Raw genomic sequence first — 24,887 nt, forward strand, 5'->3', positions numbered from 1 at the left:
CCATGTTTCGTGGTAAGGGCATAGATATATCCAATCATGCAGATGAGTAATCATACGATGATTTTACCGAATATCCCTTCCTCGGACTTTTCAAGTGGTTATCATTCATTGAGAGGAAAAGTCTGTGGTTGTGATTGTACGTGATTAGTCCTTACGACCCCGGACAACACTGAGGCTCTACATATTAGGATTGTGGTTTGACTCGTTTACCGACTCCGTGAGGATCACAAGGTGGCGAGGTTGGGTGCAATTGCGAAATGTGTAGGAGCCAGTGCATTGTAGTCGGGGATTCACTGCTCACTTACGGGTGTGGATATCCTATGTGATCTAACGAAATAATAGTGCATGAAATCTCGGGCCAGAATGTGAGATATACATTAGGGAAGGAGCTCTCTAGTTGTGTATGCGATGACACTATGAATATTTCATGATCGTATCACATTGCTATCGAATCTAATATGTAACCCTCGATGAACCAATGGTTGCAGGTTCGATCGAGATATATGAGATGAAGGGACCGTACTGTACGTTAACCACAACCGATTGGTTCTTGCAGACACTATCAGTGATACCTAGGGAATCCTGGGCGATGCTACTAGACGCTTTTACCATGATTCGATGAGTTTAGTCAAAAAAATGATTTCTGATATTTTCATGACCAAATGTTGGTACATGAAATAGGGAAAATTGTGGTAAGCCCGGACAAAAGGAAAATGTCCTGAATCACAAAAAAATTGTGAACTCAAAGCCTATATGTATCCCTGAACTACTGAAGGTCACACAAGCACGGGATCATTTTGTTCCCGTTGAGAAAATAAATTCAAGGAGTTGAATTTATATAAATTATGATATAGTAAATTCAAAGAGTTGAATGTACGATAATTTAATTTTGAGAGAATAGATTCAAGGAGGGTAAAGTACAATACTATTAGTCCCAGCATTTGATATGCACCCCAAAATGCATTTGCCTAAACACTCCCATGGCATCTTTTATGTCCCCCTTTTGTCAATAAGCCTTCAACAACACATTATAGCTCATTTGGTATTTTTTATTATATTAGGGTTGATTTGGAGATATGGATTTGAAATTCATATATTTAAATTATAATTTTATTTTTAAGAATAAAACCGTCAATGAAATCTTAAATTCATATTTTATATTATTTACATATTAGTTAAACAAATTAAAATATAAATCAAATACTTTCGTTATCTGATAAAATTGAATTTCATTTTAATTAATATAAAACATTAAAGTGTAATTCATTATAATTAATATGAAATTTATGATGTTATGTTTGTCAAACTAGAGAAATATATGTAATCAATGTAAATCTTACCACTTGATTGAATGAATAAAAAGTACAGATTCAATGATGTTGATATTAAACCCCAATACAACAACGTAGCAAAGCCTATTAAATTATGTTCTAAAGTCTATAATTAGGATATTTGGGTCCAAGAGTTTAATTTTTAAAATGCACTAAATTGTTTAGCTTTTATTTAATGGTTTACTATAAATATAAGTTATTTTGTCTAAATTTATGCAATATTGATTAATCCCTTTACTTAATAAATATATATTACCGTTAAAAACAACAAAATATTTTACTAATTAAAAACAATGTTTTATATAGATCATCCCAAGAGTTGCGAAGAAGGTTTACATTAATTTCCTTCTTTATAAAATACTAATCACAGAAATTTTGTCCCAGTTAAGTGATTATATACGATGCTTAAATATATATAAAATTACAATTTCTGGGTTTCACTGCCAACAATATAAATGGAAGACTTGTCTTACCTCAACCAGCTAGCAGCATATGATTTACAAGGGGAAGATGATGTTGCCCCGTACTTGCACGTCGTCCACGGCCAGCATATGCGCTTTATGTAACTTACGCCCAGGAGTTGCCTACCACCCCCAAAGATCAATCGATACTTTGGTCCCTCATGGCAAATATTGGAGGTTGGATGGTACCGAGTACAGGCTCCACTGTTGTATTCAGACTCAGACGGGGTTGTGTTTTATTATTAACCGTGTGATCAAATGAACAAATCTGGGAACGACCACGCTATAAACCTTGCAAAGATGTCGGTCTCCAGGAACTCAATATGAACAGCTCGTCCAATCATGGTATTCAAGTTGCGTCCTTGGAGAGAGATGTCGAAGTTGACATCACAACACATGAAGACACGGTGCTCAGAAGATGTGAGAACCCGAATTTCCAGCAAAAGCATTTCAGTAAGCAATGCAAAATTTCCAGCAGAAGATAATATTCAGAAGCTGGTATTTTTCCAGCAGACACATGTATTTTCCAGCAGACAGAATCCAGCAGCAGAAGAGCGAGGAAGCAGTAGACAGTTACTGATTAAGCTTGGACTTGTAACTGAAGCATTTAAAACGGAATCAAGGCTGTTAAATGCAGATTATGACCATTAATAGGGAGCCTAACAGTCAGATTTCGGCCTATAAATAACACTCTCAAACCTCTGAATTGGGTTACACAAATCTTGAGAGTATCACTTGAATTTTCGAGCTAAGAGAGTGCTGATTTTCGAGCAGTAGAACCAGTAGCAAGAACAAACAGATTTCAGACTTCTACCGAAACACTTTGAGAAAATTACTGTAAGTGGGCTTACATATAAATATCTTGAAATCTGTTTGATAATTCTGTGTTAAAGTTCAGTTTCTGTATGTTGATTTCTGATTTTGAAGCACTGAAACTCCCTAGTGAACTAATGGTAAGAATATATATTCTGAACATTTCTGAATTCTGATTCTGATTCTGATTCTGGCCTCACCCCTTAGAGGAGAGAACATATAGGGGAATGATATCAGTATAGCCATGAAATTCACTAACGTGTTCAGTGCTTACTAATTCTGATTTCTGTTCTGAAGCCTGTAAATTCTGAATTCTGATTTCTGTTATGAAAATACGAGTTTTTTTGTATATTATTATATTACTGTTTCTGTTGAAAACTGGGAGTTATTCCCACCCCTGCTTACTGAGTGACAATCATATCACTCACCCACCAAACTCATCTCAGATAAGAACGAGGAAGAGTTGATAGAAGAAGAGGAGCAACGTCAGTTTTGGGGCTGGTGATGAAGATCGTTGTTCTTAGTTCTGATTTATGTTTTATTTTCCGCTGCATCTGTTCAGACATTGTAATTTTATGGTTTTACATTTCCGCTGTAAAATATTTGTCATTGAGTTGTAACAGACAATGATTATTATGAATAAAAGACGGGTTTCTGAAATTCTGTACTTCTGAGGCTTGTTGTTTTTGAATGTAATATTTGAGAGCAACGCCGGTGTCAACCAACCCCCGTCCCGGGGCATGACATTGAAGTGGAAGAGTTGATAGAAGAAGAGGAGCAACGTCAGTTTTGGGGCTGGTGATGAAGACCGTTGTTCTTAGTTCTGATTATGTTTTATTTTCCGCTGCATCTGTTCAGACATTGTAATTTTATGGTTTTACATTTCCGCTGTAAAACATTTGTCATTGAGTTGTAATAGACATTGATTATTATGAATAAAAGACGGGTTTCTGAAATTCTGTACTTTTGAGGCTTGTTGTTTTCGAATGTAATATTTGAGAGCAACGCCGGTGTCAACCAACCCCCGTCCCGGGGCATGACATTGAAGTGGTATCAGAGCGAAACCGGGTTTCATAATCTGGGGAGGAGGAACTAGAAATAATAAGTTCTTATAGACTTCTGAGAATAAGTTCTGAAGGTTACTGAAGTAGACTACTGAAGATAAGCTACTGTAATAGACTACTGAAACGAGTTTAAAAAAAAAATAAATAAAAAATTCAGTAGTCCAAAACCAGTAGAAGAAAAAAAAAGCAGTATGATAAGACCAGTAGTCTGAAACCAGAACCAGTAGAAGGAAACCAGTAGATCTGAATGCGAAAGACTGGGTCAGTAGACTCGGAATGCAGCAGACAATGCTGGAAAAGTAGCAGACTGGATGCAGTAGCATCAGAATTGCAGTAGCAAGTGAATTCCAGTAGGCGCATGCAGTAGACTTCGCAAAATGGCATGGAAGTTGAGGTGTTTTTCGCGCAAACTTCAAATGGCCATAACTTTTGATCCAGGAGGAATTTTTACTATTAAAAGTAGGCGTTGAAAAGCTCTCGACGAGGAGAACCTAACCTAGAACATTTATCGTTTTAGCACCACCGACGAAGCCCAAAATCCATCGTTTAGATAGTGATATCATCATTTCCGTAAAATTTTCCAACTTTTCGAAACTTTGAGGAGTTTTCATTTCCAAATGGCTTAGTATTTTTACACCAAACTTGGTACCATTCATGTTCTTGATGTCAAGGATTTTTAGTAAATTTTTCACGTAATTCTGAGATTGAAAATTTTTGAGCTATTTCTTCTGTTAATTGTATAGGCAGTACTGATTCTGTTCATTCCAGTATTTGTCTATAACTCGACCTATATTCTTGGGATCATTTCTGAACATTTACCCTTATGTTTTTGAATGTAGGATATGGCGGACCAAAGTAGCTACATTAAGAGCTTAGAGAGGAAGCTAGAAAAACTAAAAGGGAATAACTACTGCCTAAAGTTGGACAAAGATGAGTTAGAGCGTCAAGCAGAACATTTGAGGTGTGATGTTCAACGCAATGCTCATTATCTGCATGAGGCAGAAGAGAGGAGTAGGAAGGCTCAAGAAGAGTTTGAAACCTCCCAAGAGACTGTGGTGAAATTCATCGAGGTACGTGATACACTGCTTGAGAAGATCCAAATACTCAAGGATCAAAATCATCAACTCGTGCACCAGCACAACCAGTATAGTGAGCAGACTGATGCTCAAATTCATGAGTTGCAGAGTACTGTTGAAGTTCTTAGCGACCAGAATGCAGTTCTGCATGGTCATATTGAACATCTACAAGCAGTAATAGCCAACCATGAAGAAGAACCTGAAGAGGATCCAGAAGAGGAAGAAGAAGTTGAAGATGATCATATGAATTTAGATTTGGGAGAAGTGATAGATTAGAATACCAGTAGTAGTAGTTGTAATAACACTTGTCCCACTTGCATTTCTGTTTTCATTTCGAAATTCAGTTGTAATTGCATTTTCTTGGGAAATCAATAAAAGTTATTTTTATCCATTTGTTTCATATTTAAATTACGAGCAATGACTCAATCATTTTGTTTCCTTTCTTGAGTCCATATTCTGCCATCAACCTTAGAACTTTCTTAATTGTAGGAAATGGACGGACGCCCAGTTAGAAACAATCGCAATCCTCGCTACGGCAACCGCAACAATAACCGCAACGATGAGGATGCACAACAGCAACAGCCACCACAACCACCACCAGCAATTGGCCTCAGTCAGGTAGACTTGATGGCTATAGCCACAATCGTGGCAACAACGCTACAAGGGTTGGTGAACCCTAATGTTAATCAGCCACCACCACCACCTACAGCTCAGAATGGGACTAAGCAGCACTCTGAGGCTCTCCAAAGAGCAAGAGTCCCTAACTTCGATGGAAGCACCGATCCAGAGGTCGGACATAATTGGATGAAAGAAGTGGAAAATCATCTTCGACTACTTGAGGTTCCCCAAAGGATCAGAGTAGAGGAGATTACACCTTTTCTTGTCGATAAAGCTACCAAATGGTGGGAAGGAGTCTCACTAGCTATGATAGAGGCGGGACCTATCACTTGGCAAAGGTTCCGAGAGGCATTCTTGAGGCAGTACTTTTCGACAGCAGTTCGAGTGCAAAAGCTGTCAGAATTTGAAAGTTTGGTTCAAGAACCAAACATGACTGTGGTGGAGTATTCATCTAAGTTTTACTCATTGGGAACTTACTCCCCAACCATCATGGGAGACGAGGCCTTGAAGATGCATCGCTTCAAGAAGGGATTGAACAGCCGTATTCAATCTGCCCTTGCCGTTATCGAGCCCAATAGTTTTGATGAATTGATGGGAGCCGCCATCAGGGCTGAGAATGACATCAAGAGGCGTGAAGGCGAGAACAAACTCAAACGTCCTCAGCCAAGCCAGTACCAATCGGGCCAGCAATTCAAGAGGCCTAGGTTTGCAAGCAACCAATTTAGTGCTCCATCCAAAGGAACCACTTCCTCTCAATCAAACAAAGAAGGAGTCAAGTGCCAAACTTGCGGATTCACACACACTGGTGAATGTCGTAGGAATTCTGGAGCTTGTTTCCATTGTGGGAAGATGGACCATCGCATTGCTCAATGTCCTATTCCAGATCCAAGGAATGGTCCAGCAGGTGGAACAACTCCAAATAAGCCTAAGGTGAACAAGCCCAATGCTCGAGTCTATGCTATCACTCAAGAAGAGGCGGACAATTCAAATGATGTAGTAGCCGGTACCATTCTAATCAATAATATACCTGCTTATGTATTATTTGATTGTGGTGCTACGCATTCATTCATGTCTAAGAGATTTGCCAAGAAGCTAGGAGCTAAGCCTGATAACTTAGAAGAACCATATAGAGTAGCAATCCCTGCAAATCGAATTTTAGAAACCCGCACTCTATATCGGGATATTAGTGTTCTCATAGAAGATCAGAAGTTTAAGGCAAACCTGATTCAAATAAACATGGTGGAATTCGACGTAATTCTTGGAATGGATTGGTTAGCCAAGAATCACGCTTTAGTAGACTGTCATGGAAAGACGGTAACTATCCAAGCTCCACACCAAGAGAAACTATTATTTCGTGGCAAGACCAAAGAACGAAAGACTCTTCTTTCTGTTTCTCAAACTTGGAAAGCCATGATAAGTGGAGAAGAAGTTTACCTAGCCGTGTTAAGCGAGGTAAAACAAGAAATTGCACCTACACTAGAAAAGATTCCAGTAGTGCAAGAATTTCCGGATGTCTTTCCTGAAGAACTCCCGGGCGAACTTCCTGATCGCGAAGTGGAATTTGAGATTAACTTAGTGCCCAATGCTACACCAATCTCAAAAGCACCATACCGAATGGCTCCAGCAGAGCAGTCTCCTGAAGATGCAGGGCACATTTCTATCCTAGCTGAATGGTATGGAACATAACCATCCTACAAACATGGAAAAACAAGATTTTTGTCATCTGTACTGTACGTAAAAAGGTGGTTCGGGAATTAAAAAAAATTGGGAATGATTGGCAATGCCAATATAAAAGTTCGGTTTATTTAAGTCTCAGATAGCTTTTCTCAAATACGTCACAAACATCCAATAATGAACTTGCTTAAGTAGGACGTGAACTAACCTGCGGCGAAGATAACAAAATAATGTTTTTGAAGTTTTCCAAGGTCTTTTGCTGTAAAATTAGAAGTTACAAAGAATTACAACCCCTTGGCCCCAACTTAAACGATACAACAATATATCGAACGGCGACTAAGAGATATCAAAGAGGAAAGGTAAGAGCTCAACCAGTACCTTGCAGAGTTTGTACAAGAAGGTGTTTTCGAGATCAGAATCGTCGGTAAAAGTCAGTTGTGTTAGAGTAGATGCCCTACAAGTCAACTGTTGACTAGGGATTTTATTGACTCAAGTGTAATAAACAATCTTTATTTTAATATAATTAATTATTTCATGGTTTGTTATTTCTTTATCTGTATACTCATGTTATCAAACATAGATAAAGACCTTGATTATACTTTAATACAAATGAATTGTAATTCGATGTTGGAACTCGTTCGTAAACATTGTATGATCTAAATTCGTTCCTAGTCGATTCAGCCGCCTAAAATATGGATAAAGGTCGCTTGAGCTCGAGACAAACATCTGTGATGTTGTATACTGCGTTTCTTAGTAAGGGCATAGAGATGTCCAAACATGCAGATGGGTAGTCATATGATGATTATACCGAACAACCCTCCCTCGAACTTTCCAAGTGGTTATCATTTATCGAAAGGATAAGTCCGTAATTATGATTGTACACCATTAGTCTTTACGATCCGGGACAACAATGAGGCTCTATATGTTAGGGCTGTGCTTTGACTCGTTTACCGGCTCCAAGAGAGTCATCAGGTGGCGAGGTTGGGTACAGTTGCGACACATATAGGAGCCAGTGCATTGTAGTTGGGGATTCACCGCTCACCTACGGCTGTGGATATCCTATGTGATCTAATGAAATAATAGTGCATGGAATCTCTGGCCAGAGTACGAGATATACGTTGGAGAAGGAGTTCTCCAAATATTACACGCGATGCCACTATTATAGTTATCACATAGTTATCGAATTAATATGCAACTCTCGATGAACCAATGGTTGCAGATTCGATCGGGATATATGAGATGAAGGGACCGTACTGTACGTTAATCGTAATTGACTGGTTCTTGCAGGCACTATCAGTGATACCTAGGGGATCATGGGGCGATGCTAGACGCTCTTACCAAGATCCAATGGGTGCAATCAGAAATGAGTTCTGACATTCTTGATCAATGTGTTGATGAAAAGAATGAGGCTAACTAGGGTAAGCCCGAATAAAGGATTATGTCATGAATCACAAAGAGTTGTGAACCCACGGCTAGTTGTATCCCTGAACCATTGAAGGTCACACAAGCATTGGATCGTCTGTTCCCGTTGAGAGAATAAATTCAAGAAGTTGAATTTATGTTATATAGTAAATTCAAGGAGTTGAATTTATGATAGTTAAATTTTGAGATAATAAATTCAAGGAGTTGAATTTAAAAAATTTGATAATTTAATTTATTAAACTCAAATGTTGGGTTTATTTAATATTAAATTTTGCACGTGATGAAAATTCAAGTAGTTGAATTTATAATTTAAATAATAAATTCAAATGTTGAATTTATAGTGTATTTTATTTATTAAGCTCAAAAGTTGAGTTGATTAATTAATAAATTAGAAATGGTGGGTAATATGTTTAATTGCTTGTAGGAGTACAAGCCCAACATAATACATAATTAAAGTTTAAATGGACCTTGATTAAATTAATTAAACTAGTTGGACTAGCCCAATTACTTAAATCAAGCCCATTAATGTTAATTATGTAATTAAGCTATAATTTAATTATAAATAAAGGTTGATAGGTCAACCCTAACCCTACCACCACCATTTTTTCGAGAACCCCACCCCCAAGGAAAGAAAATAATCGGCCACCTTCTTTTGAGAGGGGTTTTTGAGCCGTCTCTCAAATAATCTTCTCCTACGATAAATATCTTCCAATATTTCTAGTGCAATTTGGAAGAGGATCATTCTATTTAGTCGTGGACCTGATTAGAAGGAAGGAAAGGAATCTCTTGAAGAAAGTTCGTAGGAATTCATCAAGAGCTAGATTCGTATTACCGGATCAGTTGGTGCCACGTGATTTATTCACAAAAGATATAATTTTCTAAACATCCTATGAATATTTTGTTAAATAATACGAGCGCTTAAAGCAAAATTATTTTGTTTTTCAAAATAAAATAAAAATTTTAAAACTTCCGCTGCGTTTGGGCGTGTAGAAAACCAGATCCAACAGTGGTATCAGAGCCAAGTTTTCTGAATCGTATGATTTTAAATTATATTGAATAATTTGTTTCTAACCACACAAGAAAATTTTCAGAAAAATTGATGTACCATAAAATTATTTTTCGGATTTTCGAAAAAAAAAAAAATTCGCGATCTGCTTGGAACTGTTCCGGGCAGACCGAGCACAGATGCGTGCGCGGAGCGGCGCAACGTGTGGAACGTCCGCACGCTGTGCGCCGCCCTACGCGGCGCACTGCGCGGCGCAGCGTGCGGAGCGTCCGCACGCTGCGCGTGGCGTTGCGCGCACAGGTGGCTGCCACTGCCCGAAACGTTCGGGCAGCGGGCGACTGCCCGGGATCGTCTCGGGAAGCATGCTGATTGGTGGGCTTGAATTGTTTGGGCCCTTGGTGCAATTTTCTGATTTTTCAAAAGTTTGGGTAAAATTGATATTTTTGAAAATTGGTTCAATTTTTTTTTTTGTAAAATTAATAATTTTCTTGTAAAATAAATAATTAGAATATGATTTTGAATTATTTATGGTAAAAATGAGTTTTTATAAGAAATCAATTATTATTGATTTAATTGAAAATTAAATAAAAAGTTTATTTAATTTATTAAATTCTTTAATAATTATGGTGGTTAGCGATATAATTATTAGATATATGATTTATCAATTAATTAAATTGTTTAATTAAATTGATGTTAATATTTGATATTAAATGCATGAAGGATGATCGAGAGCCTTGACCAATGTGTTAGGTGTATGTTAGAATATTTTACTGTTTTATTTGTTTTTTTTTAATATTTGATATTATTAAAGTGGGCCTGGTTTATGGTCCGTTCCCACCCCATGAGATTTATCCCTTATGTGCCATGGCTATTTAAATGTAATATTAGAAATAGTGGGATATCAAGACTGGAAAATGGTGGGCTCGATGAACGAGATAAAGACATGTAAAATATTAGAAGCTTTTGTAATGGTTGCATTTGCATCCCTGCATTCACCTAGGTTTGGACCTGGATCAATGTATGGCTCTCATGGATCTAATAGTGTTGGCGATCGATCATCCTTATTTATTGTTGAATGTCATATTATGATATATGTGACATATAGTAGTATGCATGTATGTATATTATTATATAATATAGTTGCATGAATCCGACAAACATACAAACTCGTGGCACGGGATTTTCAAATTAAAATGATGAGACAATTTTAAAACTAAAATCCCTCATTTTGAATATGGTTCAAAATTTATATCAAATTGAAAAAGTAAAAATTAAAAGAGTTTAATTTTTCCTTGCCTTCCATCAACCGTGGTTGCATGTTGATCGCTACTCGCGGACAGTGTCTGGCTCATATTATTGGGGAGGCCTGTACGCCGGAAAGATGTGACTTCCATCGGACATATGATGTGAATTGAGTGGAACTCCCATGACATCGGCTCATATTATTGGGGGAACTCATGGCGACCGTCCACTACAATTCAATTTTGATGGGTTGGTTTGACACGTGAAAATAAACGACGTCATATTATTGGGTCCTTATTAAACGTGAGGCAAAACACGCGGAGGTTGCATAGGGATGCAATTGGACTCTATCTTTTTGAAATTATAATTGGCTGATATTATTCGGGATTATAATTGGCTAATTGGACTCTACGTGCCTACTAAGGAAATACGATTTCCCTTTTTCATCAGAGGGTAGTGAAAATGTCAAAATAGTGGGAGGTTAATTTATAAAATGAAATCCATATTTTATATCTTAGAATTATTTTAAAATTATCAGTAACCTTTATCTGTTTTTTATTTTCAATATATTTACGATGTCTACTCATAACCCGCTTTCAATCATTCTCGATCAAAACAAATTGACTGGCCTTAACCATCATGACTGGTTTCAAAACTTCAAGATTGTTCTGAACTCCGAAAGGATTGCGTATGTGCTTGATAAGAAGCCACTTATGGAGGCGGCTCCTGATATCAGTAGGACTGAATTAGCTAAGCTTGAGAAACATTGGGATCATGATCTCCAAGCTAAGAGCTACATGTTGGCTTCTATGTCGAATGAATTTCAGAGGAGGTTTGAGGAGGCGGTGAATGCTGCTGACATTCACCTTCATCTGAAAGAATTGAATGCTGTACAAACTCGTTCAGAAAGACATGCGACTGTTAAAGAACTCATGACTACACGCTTGCGAGAGGGGACTTCGGTCCATGAGCATGGTGTTAGGATGATTGGGCTCATTGAGAAGTTGGTGGGACTCGATTTGGTTATACCTAGTGAGCTCTCGACGGATATTCTCTTGTTGTCTTTGCCTGCCTCGTTCGATGGATTTGTGGTTAATTTTAATATGAACAAGCTTGAGGCCACCCTTGAAGAGTTGGTCAATATGCTCACTAATTATGAGGCCACAATTAAAAAGGAAAATCTTGTTCTTCTAGTGGGTTCTTCGTATGGTACGAAAAAGGGAGCCCCAAATAAAGGCAAGAAGCGTTCTGCCCCTTCAAAGAAGAACAAGCCCAACAAAAAGCCATACAAGAAGCAAATCCGGGGCCCACAAAGCCTGACAAGTCAGAGCATGTCTGTTTCTACTGCAAAAAACCTGGACATTGGAGGCGTAGTTGCAAGGAGTATCTTGCCCAGAAGTGTTCTGGCCATGGTATGTTTATATTGAAGTTAATGTTTCTATTAATTCCTCTTCTTGGGTATTGGATACCGGATGTGGTTCTCATCTATGCAATGATTTTCAGGTGATGGGAAGAAGCAGGAGGCTTAAAGATGGTGAGACCTTTCTAAGACTAGGAAATGCAGCAAGATTTGCTGCCACTACCATTGGAGACATTACTTTAATTTTGAAAAATAATTTTAAGTTGTTTTTTAGAGACGTTTTATTTGTTCCTGAATTGGTTAAAAACATTATTTCTATTTCTATGCTTGATAGGGATGGTTATTCTTGTGTTTTTGCTAAAGGTGTTTGCAATTTATACAAGAATGAATGTTTGATTGGAACTGGAGATTTAACAAACGATCTCTATAACTTAAAATTAAAAGATATTTCGTTAAACAATATCCAAGCGCATACAAAAAAAACAACAAACAAAAGAAAAATTGAAGATCCAAATCCCGCACAAATATGGCACGCTAGACTAGGTCATATTTCTCAAAGAAGGATGCACAAGCTAGTGGGAGAAGGCATGTTTGACTTGTCAGACATAAATTCTCTACCAACTTGTGAGTCCTGTCTAAAAGAAAAAATGACTAAAACTCCATTCAATGAAAACGTGGAACGTGCGCATGGTCTACTGGATATGATCCACATGGACGTTTGTGGCCTGATAAGTGTTAGCACAAAATTTGGGCATTCCTACTTCATTACCTTTACTGATGACCATTCGAGGTATGGGTACATTTATTTGATGAAACACAAATCTGAAACATTTGAAAAGTTCAAAGAATTCAGATCTGAAGTAGAAAATCAGCTAGAAAGAAGTATTAAGGCACTTCGTCTGATCGAGGTGGAGAATACTTAAGTGCTGAATTTTTGGGTTATCTAAAAGAGATTGAGATTCTCTCACAGTGGACTCCACCAGCAACACCACAATTGAATGGTGTTTCTGAACGTCGAAATAGAACCTTGATGGACATGGTTCGATCTATGATGAGATTCACTGAATTGCCTATATCGTTTTGGGGCTTTGCGCTTGAAACTGCGGCAACGTTGTTGAATAATGTCCATACAAAAGCAGTGGATAAAACACCATATGAGATATGGATGGGAAAAACTCCCAAATATTCTTACATGAGAATATGGGGATGTCCTGCTTACGTGAAGCAGACAGTGGAGACAAATTGGATAGTAGATCCACTTTGTGCTACTTTGTAGGATATCCAAAGAATTCTGTTGGATATTATTTCTATCATCCCAAAACTGATTAAGAGATAGAGATGATGACACGAATTCCATATGCGTCAGCCATTGGCAGTATCATGTATGGTATGATATCGACACGTCCTGACATTACTTATGCTTTGGTATTACAAGTAGTTATCAGGCGAACCCTAATCCAATGCATTGGAAGGTCGTGAAAGACATTCTTAAGTACTTGAGAAGGACTAAGAACTTGTTCATGGTCTATGGGGGTGGAGAATTAAAATTGGAAGGCTAAAACTGATTCTATCTTCAAATGTGACGTAGAGGATTCAAAATCGACCTCTGGTTTTGTATTCATGCTTAATGGTGCGGCTGTCTCTTGGAAAAGTTCCAAGCAAGACACCGTTGCGGATTCCACCACTGAAGCTGAGTACATTGCTGCATCTGCTGCAGCCAAAGAGGAAGTTTAGATGAGGAATTTTGTCCAAGAGTTGGGCGTTATTCCTAATGGAGTTGATCCAGTCCCGGTGTACTGCGACAACGCTGGTGCCGTTGCGCAAGCAAAGGAACCATGGTCTCATCAGCGATCCAAACATGTACTGAGGAAATTCCACATCATCCGAGAGATTGTGGGAAGGGGAGACATATCAGTCGAAAGAGTCCTCTCTGCAGATAACGTTGCCGATCCACTTACGAAGCCCTTGCCAGGACAATTGTTTGAGAAGCATCGCGAATCAATGGGATTAAAGTTTATGGGTAGTTGGCTCTAGGGCAAGTGGGAGATTCTTAGAGTAGATGCCCTACAAATCAACTGTTGACTAGAGATTTTAATGACTCAAGTGTAATATACAATCTTTATTTTAATATAATTCATTATTTCATGATTTGTTATTTTTTTATCTGTATACCCATGTTATCAAACAAAGATAAAGACCTTTATTATACTTTAATACAAATGAATCGTAATTCGATGTTGAAACTCGTTTGTAAACACTGTATGATCTAAATTCATTCCTAGCCAATTCAGCCGCCTAAAACATGTATAAAGGTTGCTTGAGCTCGAGACTAGCATCTGTGATGTTTTATACTGCGTTTCTTAGTAAGGGCATAAAGATGTCAAAACATGCAGATGTGTAGTCTTATGATGATTATACCGAACAACCCTTCCTCGGACTTTCCAAGTTGTTATCATTCATCGAGCGGATAAGTCCGTGGTTATGATTGTACACCATTAGTCCTTACAACCCGGGACAACACTGAGGCTCTATATACTAGGGCTGTGCTTTGACTCGTTTACCAACTCCAAGAGAGTCATCAGGTGGCGAGGTTGGGTACAGTTGCGACACATATAGGAGCCAGTGCATTGTAGTCGGGGATTCACCGCTCACCTATCACCTACGGGTGTGGATATCCTATGTGATCTAATGAAATAATAGTGCATGGAATCTCTGGCCAGAGTACGAGATGTACGTTAGAGAAAGAGTTTTCCAAATAGTACACGCGATGCCACTATTATAGTTATCACATAGTTATCGAATTAATATGCAACCCTCGATGAACCAATGGTTGCAGATTCGATCGGGATATATGAGATGAAGGGACCGTACTGTACGTTAATCATAATCGATTGGTTCTTGCAGGCACTATCAGTGATATCTAGGGGATCATGGGGCGATGCTAGACGCTCTTACTATGATCCAATGGGTGCAATCAGAAATGAGTTCTGACATTCTTGATCAAGGTGTTGATGAAAAGAACGAGGCTAACTAGAGTAAGCCTGAATAAAGGATTATGTCTTGAATCACAAAGAGTTGTGAACCCACGGCTAGCTGTATCCCTGAACTATTGAAGGTCACACAAGCACTGGATCGTCTGTTCCCGTTGAGAGAATAAATTCAAGAATTTTAATTTATATTATATATATAGTAAATTCAAGGAGTTGAAGACTAGTTTAATTAATTTAATCAAGGTCCATTAAAGTTAATGATGTAATTAGGCTATAATTTAATTATAAATAAAGGTTGATAGGTCAACCCTAACCCTACCACCACCATTTTTTCGAGAACCCCACCCCCAAGGAAAGAAAATAATCGGCCACCTTTTTTGAGAGGGGTTTTTGAGCCGTCTCTCAAATAATCTTCTCCTACGATAAATATCTTCCAATATTTTTAGTGCAATTTGGAAGAGGATCATTCTATTCAGTCGTGGACCTGATTAGAAGGAAGGAAAGGAATCTCTTGAAGAAAGTTCGTAGGGATTCATCAAGAGCTAGATCCGTAATACCGGATCAATTGGTGCCACGTGATTTATTCACAAAAGTTATAATTCTCTAAACATCCTATGACTGTTTTGTTGAACCATACGAGCGCCTAAAGCAAAATTATTTTGTTTTCAAAATAAAATAAAAATTGTAAAACTTCCGCCGCGTTTGGGTGTGTAGAAAACCAGATCCAACAAGTTTATGAATGCACTGTAAGCCCTTAAGCTTCTTCAAGAGCCACAAACCCCCATTAAATAAGGAGTTCGAACTATAAAGATAACCAAGATGTGGGCCAGAGACAGAAAGATACGTGTGCAAGTATCTCAAATAAGGTTCCATAATGCTCTCTGCATGAGTAAATATGGCAATTAGCAATAATATCAGGCAGAGTTATGAGGTGCTGATTTTTTGATCTTGAGTTAAACCTGATAACACAGTTCTCAATATGATCTTTCCAATGGAATGTCCAACAAAATTAACTAAGCTTGATGGTTCTTAAGACTCCAGATGTAGACACTGTTAGGGTAGATGCCCTGCAAGCCAATGGCTGGGTAGGAAATTTATTGACTCAAGTGAAATAAACAATCTTTATTTTAATATAATTTAACTTTTAATGGTTTCGTTATACTTTATCTGTATACCCATGCAATCATCATAGATAAAGTCCTTGATTATGCTTTAATACAAATGAATCGTAATTCGATGTTGAAACTCATTTGTAAACACTGCATATTCTAAATTCGTTCTTAGTCGATTCAGCTGCCTAAAACATGGATAAAGGTCGCTTGAGCTCGAGACTAGCATATGTGATGTTGTGTACTGCGTTTCTTGGTAAGGGCATAGAGATGTCCAAATATGCAGATGAGTAGTCATATGATGATTATACCGAACAACCCTCCCTCGGACTTTCCAAGTTGTTATCATTCATCGAGCGGATAAGTCCGTGATTATGATTGTACACCATTAGTCCTTACGACCCGGGACAACACTGAGGCTCTATATGCTAGGGCTGTGCTTTGACTCGTTTATCGGCTCCAGGAGAGTCATCAGGTGGCGAGGTTGGGTACAGTTGCGACACATATAAGAGCCAGTGCATCGTAGTCGGGGATTCACCGCTCACCTGTGGGTGTGTATATCCTATGTGATCTGATGTAATAATAGTGCATGGAATCTCTGACCAGAGTATGAGATGTACGTTAGAGAAGGAGTTCTCAAATAGTACACGCGATGCAACTATTATAGTTATCACATAGTTATCGAATTATTATGCAACCCTCGATGAACCAATGGTTGCAGATTCGATTGAGATATATGCGATGAAGGGACCGTACTGTACGTTAATCATAATCGACTGGTTCTTGCAGACACTATCAGTGATACCTAGGTGATCATGGGGCGATGCTGCTAGACGTTCTTACCATGATCCGATGTGTGCAATCAGAAATGAGTTCTGACATTCTTAATCAAGGTGTTGATGAAAAGAATGAGGCTAACTAGGGTAAGAAAGAATAAGTATAAATATTATTCTGAATCACAAAGAGTTGTGAACCGAAGGCTAGCTGTGAACCATTGAGGGTAACACAAGCACTGGATCGTTTGTTCCCGTTGAGAGAATAAATTAAGGAGTTGAATTTATATTATGATATAGTAAATTGATAAGTGCAATTTATTATACTTTTATTACTTGTTTTTAACTTGGAATTTTGTGATTCTTGAGCAGGTTTTATTTGATATGTTGTTGTTTTTGTTATCGTAGTTTGGAAGCTTAGAAATGAGAGTTTGGAATGATATAGTGATGAATTAGAAGGTGCAAAGGACAATGAGACACGAAGCAACAGTGCACCCGCGCTGCATACACCGCCGCACCCGCGCTGTTCGCCGAGGCATGACCGCACCCGCGGTCATGCAAGCGCCGCACCCGCGGTGCCACTTGCTGAGCAGGAGAGTTTTTGACGAAATTTCACCGCACCCGCGGTCCTTAGACTACCGCACCCGCGGTCATGCACAAACATCCCTCCGGAAATTGTGAAACTTTGTGGACTTTGAAGAAAAGAAGGGGAAAATGGTGTGCTACGTGGGATATCTTGTCTAGACTATAAAAGGGTCTCTTTTTCATCATCTAGGGTATAGAGAGAAGCTAGGAAAAGGGTGGAGGCTACAAGGAAATGGGTTGAAGATCAAGATCATCATCTTCAACAAGTTCTTGCATATCTTTGGACAAAAACTTCATACACTCCAAAACTCTTGTTCTAAGTTCTTTCTTTCTTTATTTTTAGTTTTATTTTGATATGTCTTGTTTAAGATTCATGTGTTGTTGTTTTATTTTCATTATTATGAACTAAATCTTAATTCTAGAGGGATGATGGAACAAAACTAGAAACCATGTGTTGAGATTCATGATTTATGCTAAATAAATTATCTTTATTGTTCCTTTGTATTTTTCTAATCTTAATGCTTTCATTTTACTGGCCATATCTTGAATGATTTGTATGTTATAAATTATCACTTGAAAAAGGAAATTTATAATCAAGAAAGGGAAAAATACATCGATGGTATTTATATAGTTCGAGAGGACATATATTGCTATGGAAGCCATTAAAAGAATTTAGTGCTTGTTGTGTTATTTAATTGTTGATTGTTGACGGAGACGTTGCAATCTTTTATTAGATAATTAGTATCTACTTAGCACTCGAGAGAGGGAGTAGATAATTATAGAATTCTTGGCTAATGAATAAGAAGGACAATTATAATATAGCTACACAAACATATCACATGGTGGATAGTTGCGTGAAGTCAAACCTCTAGATCTTTTATTCCATTGTTCAACTCTGTTTGGTGTTATTAAAATTAAATTTATTTTCAATTCAGTTATTGGTACGAACAAATCTGTTATTTGATCATTCTAAATAAAATCGAGACTATTCTAATTACAAGCATTAGTATAAATTTAGAAATTACATTCCTCGTGGGATCGATACTTGTACTTAAAATTACATTTTACTATAACTTGACGCCGTGCGCTTGCGAGCAATAAAGAAAACACGCAACAAGTTTTTGGCGCCGTTGCCGGGGAGTGTAAAATTTGAATTTATATTAGTATTGTTACCAATTAGTCTAGATTTTAATTTAGAGCTGTTTTTATTGTATTACATTGAACATTGATTTGTTTATTGTCTTTGTTTGACAGTGCATGCGAAGATCGCAAAATCCTGACTTGCTTATCTTAGATCCTGAAATCGAAAGAACTGCAAGAAGATTAAGAAAGGCAAGAAGAGAAGAGATTCGAGCAATGGCTGAAAACAGAGATAATGAAAATCCACCCCCTGCAATACCCATCCGAGATCATTTTAGGCCGGTATTGAATGCTCATTATTCTGGTATAGCACGAGGAACGATTAATGCAAACAACTTTGAGCTCAAGCCTGCGTTGATAAACATGGTTCAACAGAATCAGTTTGGGGGAGCCGCTACTGCAGATCCTCATTTACATCTCAGAACATTCCTTGAAATTACTGATACGGTAAAAATAAATGGTGTTTCTGATGATATAATTCGATTGCGTTTGTTTCCTTTTTCTCTTAGGGACCAAGCAAGAGGATGGCTCCAATCGCTTCCTTTGGGGAGTATCACTACCTGGCAGGATTTAGCAACTAAGTTTCTTGCAAAATATTTCCCACCTGCGAAGTCTGCACAGTTGAAAATCGAGATAAGTACTTTTAGGCAGACTGATTTTGAGCAACTATATGAGGCATGGGAACGGTATAAGGAATTGTTGAGGAGATGTCCAAACCATGGTTTTGAAGATTGGGTACAGATTGAATTATTTTACAATGGTTTGAATGGACAAACAAGAGGTACTGTTGATGCAGCAGCTGGTGGCAAAATATTTGCCAAATCACCCGATCAAGCATATGATTTGCTTGAACAGATGACCATTAACAGTTATCAATGGCCGACTGAAAGATCAGGAGTGAAGAAGCAAGCTGGGATTTATGCCATAGATCCTATTACATCACTCACAGCTCAAGTTTCAGCTTTAACAACTCAAATTGCAGCAATGAACAAGGCTAGTACATCAGATGTTGAAAATGCATCTGTTGTCACTGAGGAACCACGTATTCCTGATGAGGCTCATTATATCAACAATAGGAATTTTGGTGGTTATGGAGGATATCGAAGTAACCCTCCCCCTAACACTTATCATCCGGGTTTGAGAAATCACGAGAATTTTTCATATGCTAATAATAAGAATGTTTTGAATCCTCCACCGGGGTTCAATGCATCAAAGGGGGAAGGAAAACCTTCACTTGAGGATTTAGTTGGGACATTTGTGGTAGAATCGAGTAAAAGAATGGCTAGGACTGAATCTCGTCTTGATGGCATGGAAACTCACATGGGAAATATGGGAGCTACAATGAAGTCATTGGAGACACAGATTGGTCAATTAGCTAATGCATTGAAAGATCAAAATAAAGGTCAGTTCCCGAGTAACACTGAAGTGAATCCAAAGGAGCAATGCAAAGCTGTGACTTTGAGAAGTGGAAAAGAACTTGATGGTAAAAATTCCAATGAGAAGGATGAAAAGGAGGTGATTCTTGAAGAAGTCGAAACTGAGGAATCCAAAGTTGAAGTTGAAGTTGAACAATCGCCGGTATTCAAGCCAATTCTTCCATATCCGCAGAGGTTCAAAAAGAAGAAATTGGATGAGCAATTTGCCAAATTTTTGGAAATTTTCAAGAAGATTCACATCAACATTCCATTTGCTGATGCGTTAGAACAAATGCCAAACTATGCAAAGTTCATCAAAGATGTGATGTCAAAGAAGAGGAAGTTGCATGAGTTTGAGACAGTGAAGTTGACAGAAGAGTGTAGCGCCATACTTCAAAGGAAACTACCACAGAAACTCAAAGATCCAGGGAGTTTTACTATTCTTTGTGTTATTGGTGGTTCTAGAATAAATAAAGCTTTATGTGATTTAGGTGCCAGTATTAATTTAATGCCTTTTTCTATTTACAGGACTTTGGAGCTTGGTGAGGTGAAGCCTAGCTCTATTACCTTGCAGCTGGCGGATAGATCACTTACATATCCACGGGGTATAGTGGAGGATGTTCTGGTAAAGGTAGACAAATTTATATTTCCTGCTGATTTTGTCATTCTAGATATGGAAGAAGATCAGGACACCCCACTTATCTTTGGAAGGCCATTCTTGGCCACCGGAAAAGCTTTGATTGATGTGCACAAGGGTGAGCTTACATTGAGAGTAGGTGGAGAAGAAGTTATGTTCAACATCTACAACACAATCAAAGAACCAAATGAGGTAAGTACTTGTAATAGCATTGATGTAATTGACTCATGTGTATCTCATGTTGGTGCAGGTAGATTGACGAAAGATTCTTTGGAGAGATGCTTGTTGGAATCGGCATCTATACTGGATGAAGATGATTGGGACATGCAAGAGGAGCTACTTGCTCTCGATACATTGCCTAAAGAAAAGATTGATGTGCATAATGTAGAACTACTCGAAGATGCAAATATAGAGGTACCAAAATTATCCCCCGAATTGAAGGAACTTCCAAGTCACCTCTGTTATGCATTTTTAGGTGAAAATTCAACATATCCAGTATCATCTCTTCTTTTCTTACTTGTACTGAAAAAGAAAAATTGTTGAGGGTGTTGAGAGAATTTAAATATGCTCTGGGATGGACAATTGCTGATATAAGGGGAATTAGCCCTACTGTTTGTATGCATAAAATTTTGATGCAGGAGTCATATTCACCTTATGTTGATCATCAGAGAAGGCTTAATCCTGCAATGAAAGAGGTTGTGAGGGCTGAGGTATTAAAATTGTTAAATGCTGGTGTTATTTATGCTATATCTGATAGCTCATGGGTTTCACCAGTACAAGTAGTGCCTAAGAAGGGAGGAATAACTGTAGTGAAAAATGAGAACAATGAATTGATTTCAACTCGTCCAGTGACTGGTTGGCGAGTATACATAGACTACAGGAAATTGAATGATGCTACTAGGAAAGATCACTTCCCACTTCCATTTATTGACCAGATGCTTGATAGAGTTGGTGGTTACCATTATTATTGCTTTCTAGATGGTTATTCAGGTTACAATCAGATTGTCATAGCACCGGAGGATCAGGAGAAGACTACCTTCACTTGCCCTTACGGTACATTTGCTTTCAGGAGAATGCCATTTGGACTACGCAATGCACCTGCTACTTTTCAGAGGTGTATGATGGCCATATTTTCTGATATGGTTGAGGAAATAATGGAGGTTTTTATGGATGACATTTCTGTATTTGGTACATCTTTTGATCATTGTTTGCAAAATCTAATGCTTGTTTTGCAGAGATGTCAAGCTAAGAATCTAGTTCTGAATTGGGAAAAATGTCACTTCATGGTTCCCGAAGGTATTGTGCTTGGCCACAAAATTTCAGCTAAAGGAATAGAAGTTGACAGGGCCAAAGTTGTGGCAATTGAAAATCTTCCACCGCCGAAGAACGTGAAAGGAATAAGAAGTTTCTTGGGACATGCCGGGTTTTATCGTCGTTATATTAAAGATTTCTCTAAAATTACTAGACCTTTATGTAATTTGTTAGAGAAAGATTCAACATTTATTTTCGACGATGATTGCTTGCAGGCATTTAACAGGATCAAGAAAGCACTGATTTCTGCACCCATCATGATAGTACCTGATTGGAAGGAGCCCTTTGAGCTCATGTGTGATGCTAGCGACTATGCTGTGGGAGCAGCATTGGGACAAAGAAGAGACAAGATGTTTAAAGCCATCTACTATGCAAGTCGTACACTCAATGCAGCCCAACAGAATTACACAACTACTAAGAAAGAAATGGTAGCAGTGGTGTTTGCATTTGACAAGTTCAGAACATATCTCATTGGCACCAAGGTAACCGTTTTTACTGATCATGCAGCTCTTCGATACTTGTTTGCAAAAAAAGATGCAAAGCCCAGGTTGATACGATGGATACTCTTACTTCAAGAATTTGACTTTGAAGTCAAAGATAAGAAAGGTTGTGAGAACCAAGTGGCTGATCACCTGTCACGATTAGAGCTGCAAGAACGAACTGAAGGTGGAGCTATCAACGAGTCATTCCCAGATGAGCAACTTTTCAAGGTAAGTGTTACATATCCGTGGTTTGCAGATATAGCTAATTTTCTTGCTGCAGGAGAATTGCCTTCAGATTTAACGTATCATCAAAAGAAGAAATTTCTTCATGATGCTAAGTTTTACCTGTGGGACGATCCGTTCTTGTTTAAGAGATGCGCTGATCAGATAATCAGACGATGTGTAGCTGAGGAAGAAGCGGGTATAATTCTAGAGCAGTGTCATTCCTCACTTTATGGTGGACACTTTGGAGCGTCACGAACAGCGGCTAAGGTATTGCAATCCGGTTTTTATTGGCCCAGTTTGTTTAAAGACAGCTATACCTTAGTAAAGTCATGTAATAAATGCCAAAGAGTTGGCAACATTTCTAGACGACATGAATTTCCACTAACAAATATTTTGGAGGTGGAACTCTTCGATGTATGGGGTATTGATTTTATGGGTCCCTTCCCATCTTCGTTTGGTCAATCATACATTTTACTTGCTGTCGATTATGTGTCAAAATGGGTGGAAGCAATCGCCACCAGTTCTAATGATGCTCGAGTTGTTGTTAAGTTTGTCCACAGGAACATCTTCACGAGATTTGGAACGCCTAGGGCCATTATCAGTGATGAAGGTACACATTTCTGTAACAAAATTTTTAACTCACTATTGGCCAAGTATGATGTGAAACACAGGGTGACACTGGCATACCACCCGCAAGCCAATGGGCAAGCAAAGATATCCAACCGGGAGATAAAGCAAATATTAGAAAAGACAGTGAAAACAAACCGGAAGGATTGAGCAATCAAGCTAGATGACGCTTTATGGGCATACAGGACTGCATACAAGACACCTATCGGGATGTCACCTTATAGGTTGGTCTTTGGGAAAGCTTGTCATTTACCTTTAGAACTGGAGCACAAGGCATTTTGGGCTATCAAAAAGCTAAATTTTGATATGGGAGCATCGAGCGAGCAACGACTGTTGCAGTTGAATGAGATGGAAGAATTCAGGAATGATGCATACGAGAATGCCAAGATATACAAAGAAAATACCAAGAGATGGCACAACAAGCAGATTCTTCGACGAGAATTTGAAGCAGGACAACAGGTGTTATTATTCAATTCTCGACTGAGGTTGTTTCCTGGTAAGTTAAAATCCAGATGGTCTGGCCCATTCACAGTAGAAAAAGTGTACCCACATGGTGCAATTGAACTAAAATGCAAAAATGGCGAGACATTCAAAGTCAATGGTCAGAGGGTCAAGCATTACTTTGGCAATGAAGTGCGACATATGGACAACATCCCACTGCGAGAACCAAAGTAGACTGACGAAAGTCAGGCTGATGACATTAAACCAAGCGCTTATTGGGAGGCAACCCAAATTTTTTGTTTATTTTGCATTTTGATTTTGGGGTTGATTTTATTTTTGTATCATGTTATTTGTGTTTTTGTATTTTTTAGATATAATGTGTGATTTTATCTTCCCAAGTTTAATGATTTTCAATTGTTTTCTTTTCAGGACTGAAAAGTTGAGAAGAAAATATTTTGATAAAACAGGAGCGCCCTTACAGTCTCATGTGCACTGCACCTATGCTTGAGGTGCATTACAAATTCAAGAAAATTCGAAGCAGGAGTGCACCCGCAGCACAAATAAAGCGCCCCCGCTCTAGGAGTGCCGAAGCACTACCGCACCCGCGGTGCTTACACTAGCGCACCCGCGGTCGTGCATTATGGAGAAATGCGCGTAGCTGCCGAACACACACCGCACCCGCGCTGCCTATGCTACCGCCCCTGCGTTAAACTGCCGAGACAAGAGCGCACCCGTGCTGCCTACACTACCGCACCCGCGCTGCTTGTTCGAAATGACACCGCACCCACGGTGCTTACACTACCGCACCCGCGGTAACACCTTTTTAAGAAACAATCGGGCATTCTCTTCCATTACCGAAACACACTCTCAAGAACACCCACTTCCATATTTTCGAAAATCCCTACTCCAAACACAACTCATACACCAAATCTTTGTTCTTCTTTCAACAAATTCATCACTACAACTTACAAATCTTCACACATTCCATCAAATACCTCATTTCTTTCCATCAAATTCAAAAATCCAACCTAGGGTTGAAAAAAGGGATTCAAAATTTATTCAAGAATTTGAACACAACTTTGTTT

At 38.4% G+C, this 24,887-nt stretch overlaps 2 protein-coding genes and 1 long non-coding RNA gene across 3 annotated transcripts; 2 read left to right on the top strand and 1 right to left on the bottom strand.

Moving 5' to 3' along the window:
- Positions 1-6,989: 6,989 nt before the first annotated feature.
- On the bottom strand, positions 6,990-7,475 carry LOC140803980 (uncharacterized). Its single transcript, XR_012112000.1, has 3 exons — positions 7,416-7,475; positions 7,246-7,296; positions 6,990-7,054 (listed from the first exon to the last, which is right to left on the bottom strand). It is a non-coding gene; the product is annotated as an uncharacterized lncRNA (long non-coding RNA).
- A 3,807-nt stretch (positions 7,476-11,282) lies between these two features.
- LOC140802805 (uncharacterized) lies at positions 11,283-12,236 on the top strand. The gene is made up of 3 exons (XM_073158431.1): positions 11,283-11,597; positions 11,712-12,090; positions 12,211-12,236. Exons 1-3 carry the CDS (start codon positions 11,283-11,285, stop codon positions 12,234-12,236), a joined length of 720 nt encoding a protein of 239 aa, XP_073014532.1.
- A 7,412-nt stretch (positions 12,237-19,648) lies between these two features.
- Positions 19,649-24,036, top strand: LOC140802806 (uncharacterized). The gene is made up of 5 exons (XM_073158432.1): positions 19,649-19,706; positions 20,115-20,834; positions 21,030-21,191; positions 22,421-22,574; positions 23,547-24,036. The coding sequence occupies exons 1-5, from the start codon at positions 19,649-19,651 to the stop codon at positions 24,034-24,036; spliced, it is 1,584 nt and encodes a 527-aa protein (XP_073014533.1).
- Positions 24,037-24,887: the final 851 nt, after the last annotated feature.

The sequence above is a fragment of the Primulina eburnea genome, chromosome 10 (genome assembly GCF_022965805.1).
Source record: "Primulina eburnea isolate SZY01 chromosome 10, ASM2296580v1, whole genome shotgun sequence".
NCBI classification, from domain to species: Eukaryota; Viridiplantae; Streptophyta; class Magnoliopsida; order Lamiales; family Gesneriaceae; genus Primulina; species Primulina eburnea.